Genomic DNA, 6,000 nt, shown 5'->3' with positions numbered 1-6,000 from the left:
ATCCTTCAAATTCTCAATTGATAAGATCTAAAAAAGTATTTTTAAAATATCTTCGTAAATACACATTTTATAAAAAAAATGTATATGACCTTTTTTGTCAAGAATTTAATTTCCTACAAAATTGGTCCTATGATTTTTTCCTCTAATCTGCATATTTCATGAGATAATCACAGAAAACGCGATTGTATCGAAAAATGAACTTTGATCGTCCTGAGTCACGTGTTCTTTTTACTTAAAAAAAAAAAAACCCCACGTATTTATTCACTAAAAAGAAGCTTTGGAGTAAATTTAATTTTTAACCCCCACCCCAATACTATTTGGAATTTTATTTTTTTATAACAAATCAATTCTATTAATAAATAAATTTGAAAAATAATTTTTGGCGGGAAAAAAAATTTTAAATATTCGAAAAAATTTTTTCTTGCGCTCGAATAGTAGACATATATTTGAAACCAATATAGTGATGAGTGTTCCCGCCGGTTGGATGCGCACGCGTGTCAAGTTTTGGTTTTAAAGGGGGAAATAAACCCTGATATAACGATAAGTAACTTTCGAGCATTGATAGTACAGTTCTCTGCATGGAGGTTTGAATCTCATGTGTGCAAAAATACTCGAAAGATCTAATATAAACATAGTGGGAAGATAAAGCCGAAATAGAAAAATGATGAAAAAAAAAAAAATAATTAAAAATTAGCTGATACCTAAAATGAGAGGATAGATTCGCGTGTATGGGTATCATGCATATGTGTACACATATGACAGATACAGACAGCGGTTGGTAGAGAGTTTATATGCACCGGTGAATTTACAGCACACGACTTTAGCCGGGCACACTCTCACTTTCGCCTACGTCGAGGACGGTTGTGTCGGGCAGCGTTGCCCGCACCGGCAGTGACACCCAGTACTTGACAGTGACTACGACCCCCACGGCGGTCAAACAATAATCATATTTTTATTTTTTACTGACCAGCTGTTTTATTATATTTACTAATTATTTAAATTTTTCGCGGGTTTTATTTTATTTAAATTTAAATTTAAATTTAAATTTGAATTACAAAAATAAATAAAAAGTAAGTACGTGATTGTTTAGCTGAAGGATTTTAAAAAAATAAATAAGAGATAGGAAGACGATGAGAAGGGCAAGAGAGTGAAGGGCAGCAACATCCTCTCGTTTCTTTTTTCTCTCATCATTCGTGTACCCGAGAGTGGGGATACTGAGAAACAAGGCTACGCCAGTGAGCCGCGTGTACCTCATTTCATTTCAAAAGTGTCTCCGTCACCGATACAAACGGAGCCTGCGTTGATTCTTGTGTTTTTGCAAACCAAATCGTAAAAGTTTGTTTAGTTTTTTTATTTTTTTTTAATATACGTGTTTTAGTGTCTGATACTTTTTTTTATATTATCATATATTTGGATATTGTGACTAAGATAGTTAATGAATGTGTGGAAATTTAAGTGGTTGAAAAAAATTTTTTTTTTGGGAAATTATCAATAATTTATTAATAATATTGATAAATAAATAATTGAACAATTAAATTGGATATTGTTAAGGTTAAGGTAAGAACTATTGATATATATATATATATATATATATATATATATATAGAGGTTTAATTATTAATGTGAAAGGGTGTAAAATATCAGTGACAATTGATAAGAGTTGAACTCGCATTTGCGGGTTAATTAATTAGCAAAGTGGCTCACACGAGAGATAGAACATCAGAGTTGCAGGCGGAAGTGAGAAGTACTGTGAGGGTACTAAATGGATGGTGTCCACGAGGACCGCAGCAACCTAATGGTGGACAGACTCGAGATGACACTGTCTTAATGTCACCCTCTAATCCGATACGCGGAGGATCAACGGCTGGTTCACAATTAGGACAGAGAAGTGTTAGTGGTACAACTATTAATCCGTCAACAAGTGTCGTAGTAAGCTCGACCTCCAGCAGCATGCGGCCCCCACCCCCACCCCCGCCACCAAGGGCAAGGCCCTCCGGTGAGGGCAAAGGTCATCATGAGGAACCCACTAGCTCCATTCCTGATCTAGGTGAGTTATTATTGTTTTTTAATTTTCCCGCGGGAAAATTAAAAATTTTAAAAAACAACACATTTTTTGTGATGAAATCGAGTTTTCAATTGAGAAAATTTTGAGATCGTAGGAAATTGTTTTGATTATTTGCAAAATTATGTCTGAGCTTCTGTATTTGGCGTACGAAATTTTCTAGGAGTAAAAAAAATTTTTTCTCGTTTTAAGAAAATTCTTGTTTTCAAATCGAAATGGAAAAAATTTATTCGCAAAAAAATCTTTTTTTTGTATGGGAGTGGATGCTAATGTTCTATAAATTTTGAAAAAATTGAACGATCAATATCTTTTATTCGGCATCCAAAAGGGCTGATATTTAAAATAAAATCGAGCAAAATTAATCGTTATTTAAAAAATACATTTTTTTATTAGTGAGAATATAGCAGACGTGAGACAAATTTAAAACTATGAACAAATATACTAAATAATGGAAAAAAAAATATTTAGAAAAAATGCACTTATGAATTTTTCAATTTTTTAAATGCCTATTTTTTTTTAATTTAATTTTATTAATTATTTATTATATTTGCTAATAATTTTAAATTTGATTGATGTCTGCTACATTAAATGACAGTAAAATTAGCAGACATTTGCAATTTGGATAAATTTTTTTAACACATAAATAATAAAAAAAAACATTCTAAAAAAATGCTCAAGTAGAAAATTTGATAAACTATAAGTGCAATTTTTCAAAATATTGTTCTTAATATTCATTTTTTTGTTAAAAAAATCCAAATGTTAAATATCTGCTAACTTTATTGCCATCTTCATTAACAGTCATATTTTTTTAGTAACTTTGAAAAAATTTATAGATTGAAAACAAAATTTAATTCTTTCGAATGCCACACGTGTCATAAAAATTGATGAATTAATTCGAAAAATTTAAAAATGTAAAAAATGTCCTAATGTTTTTTGTAACTTATAAAATACATTTTTCAATTCAAAAATTCAAATCTTTATTCTGGAACTATTTTTTTGCCACCGAGAATAATTTAAATCGGTTCTTTAGCTTAAAAAATATAAGCAAAAAATAAACGTTTTTGATGTTTTTGTAAAATATTTCATGATCTAATGATCAGATCTGAATCTAAGTTCTTTAACTCTTTTTGTAAACAAAGATCTTTTATTGATCAATTAATTTCATCACGAAAAAATTTAACCCATTATTTATCCAGAGTTAGATTTTTCAAATACTAATTTTGATAATTTTCGTTTGTTATAATAATTATTTTTTAAAAAATAATTTTGACTATTTTGTATTTATATGTTTTAATTTTACATTAGTCAAAATTCAAAAATAGTGTTCGAAAAATTGAAATTATTTTGAATTTTCCCTCTCCAACAAAATCAAATTTTTTTTTTAAGTTTGAAAGTAAAAAATATTGTAGCCGGCCCGCGAGTCAATTCCAAATTTTTTCATTTTGATTTCTACAGAAACTTAAAATTTTTTTCAAAACCTGCTTGATAAATAAAACTTTTTAAAAATTAATTTAACCCATTCGAAGCTAAAATAAAATTAATCGGATAGATAGAGTAAATGTATTTTACTGATATTTTTTTTCAATACTCTGAAAAAACTTTCAAGTTTAATGAAAAAACAAGAACAATCTTAATTATTCATATGACATGTTTACATATATTTTTATCTAGAATAAGACAATGAAAGTTGTTTTTAAAAACAAATAGCATTCCAATGATATTCTATTTAAAAGTCGCTTTGATTGCACATGTACTTATTAATAAATATTCTTTATTATCACACTGTAAAAAATTCGGAGTGAATTCGGACTGATTACGGATTTTAATTCAATCAATTATTTTTATTACTAATTTATTTATATTCTTTATTAATCGAACAGCAAATTTCATAAAGAAAATATTAAATTATTACTAAACGTTTAATACTACATTTGATAATACGATTCAACGATTTTTACTCTCTAAAAATATAAAAATTAACTAAAAATATGTATTAGATACCCTACAGTATACAAAAATTACAATCTGTTTCGTAATTTCTGTAAAGCAGATGAATCGCGTAGTATTAAGTATTGTACAGCAACTAAAAATTACTAAACGGCTTGAAATTTTTCCGAAGCAGGTCGATGAAATTAAAAGTTGGTGGGGATAGGATATACAAATATGTATTACAAGTTCAAAAACATTTGTCCAAAGGAGACATCGGGCCGTCAGACATAGGAGAGAACTCGCGCGCGAGAGATCAGGGTTCGAATCTCGGTTAAGACAAGTGACTTTTTAAAAATAAAAATTTACACCAACACCAATACAGATGACGTAAATTATAATAATAATAAAAAAGTTGAAAAACTACTAAAAGTTTAATTTCATTAATTTCCAGTAACATAATAAAATTTACTTAATATATAGTCAAGTTTACTAATGCAGTTTATATTTAATTCCATATTTAAATAATAAAAATTACTAAATATAACTAAAAATTCAAATTCTCAAGAAAATAAAAGTTAGACGATTTCAATCGCGTTTTAAGATTACAATATGAATTTAGTAATTTTAACTTATATTTTTAAGTAAAAGTTGCTATATTTTTTTCTCCATGTACTCTGAGGGGATTAAATAAATAAACAGTCATCCGGTCCCCATTCACTCCGGATTTACTCCGCGTCTACTCCGCGTATCTTTTACAGTGTAAATTAAAATGGGTTTTAATTGCTGATATAAATAAAGTTTGGTTAAAGACTAGATAAGAGATAAGCCCTTGGATGGTCGCGTTATCAGCGATTTCCCGGTGTCATACTACTCAGCTTGTGAAGGTTGTTATGAAACACTAAAGCAAGAGCGATAAACGGAGGGTTAAATTAATGTGTTCGATATATACTGCTTATAGAAATTGAAGGCCGATAAAATGAATTAGCTAAATTGTTTACTTTTTTTCTTATTTTTAGATTTTATATAAGTAGATAAAAAAAAAGTACAAAGCAAACGTCTCGCACCTTGACCGTTAACATTTAGTAAAGAAAAAAAAATAATCAGTAGGACGCGGGTGTAAAAGAGACGAACAGGCTGTAAAATAACAAAACCGATGAATATGAGACTATGGTTTATCAGTCTGTTGACTGTTGTTAACCAGATGCGTTTGACCGACTCTACCGCTTTAAGTTCTTGGTAAAATTCCGGAATAAAAAATAGAGAATTTCTTAAGCCTTAAGGAGACTATAAGGTCATCTTTTATTATATGAGGGAACCTTTAGATATATAGATAAATTAATGTTTAGTCGAATGTATATTTGAGTTGGCAAAAAAAAAAAGAATTTATTCATTGGAAAAAAAAAAAAAAAAAAAAAAAAAAAAATAATAATAATAATAATAATAATTTATTAATTTATGAAAAAAATAAAATTATATCACTTATGCACAATAATAAATATTCAAATGATAATAATATTTTTATTAATTTTATGATTCACTTTAATTATCATTCAATGCCACTTTTACTAAAAAAAGATTTTTTATCATGGACTTTTGGAATTCGATGATCATAACCTCGGGCAATGACGAGATATAAATTTAAATCGTCTATATTATTTTAATTACACTAAAAAATTTTTGAAGTAAACCCGGAATTTTTTATTTTATCTTTTCAAGATGTAAAATATGAAGAGTAAAAAAATTGACAATTATATAAATTATTTATTAAATATAACATCAGTTCAAAATTAAAACTCCGTAATCATTTAAAATTTATTTGCGATTTTTTAAATCGTAACATTATCAAATTTGAATACAAGAGACGGAGGAGGGGCAAAATGGGGTACTCCCAAAATTTTATGAAAAAAAAATTTTTTTTTTAAATGTTATAATTCAACATTATTTTTATGGCTTTTAATCTATAGTCCAACCTAATTTGCTCCTTTCTTAAACAAATCCATTAAGATTTT

The 6,000-nt window shown here is 27.9% G+C and overlaps 1 protein-coding gene across 1 annotated transcript in view; it reads left to right on the top strand.

Annotated features, from left to right (window-relative positions):
* Window positions 1–1,667: 1,667 nt before the first annotated feature.
* Window positions 1,668–6,000, top strand: part of LOC103571570 (nuclear hormone receptor E75) — a 124,606-nt gene continuing 120,273 nt past the window's right edge. Inside the window, exon 1 of the mRNA XM_008549775.3 lies at window positions 1,668–2,047. Coding sequence (XP_008547997.1) covers window positions 1,828–2,047 — 220 coding nt within the window. The 5' untranslated portion in view covers window positions 1,668–1,827. The remainder of the gene's footprint in view (window positions 2,048–6,000) is intronic.

This window comes from Microplitis demolitor, chromosome 9 (assembly GCF_026212275.2).
Source record: "Microplitis demolitor isolate Queensland-Clemson2020A chromosome 9, iyMicDemo2.1a, whole genome shotgun sequence".
NCBI lineage: Eukaryota > Metazoa > Arthropoda > Insecta > Hymenoptera > Braconidae > Microplitis > Microplitis demolitor.
Note: the sequence above shows the minus strand (reverse complement) of the source record. Positions and strands in the feature narration are given on the sequence as shown.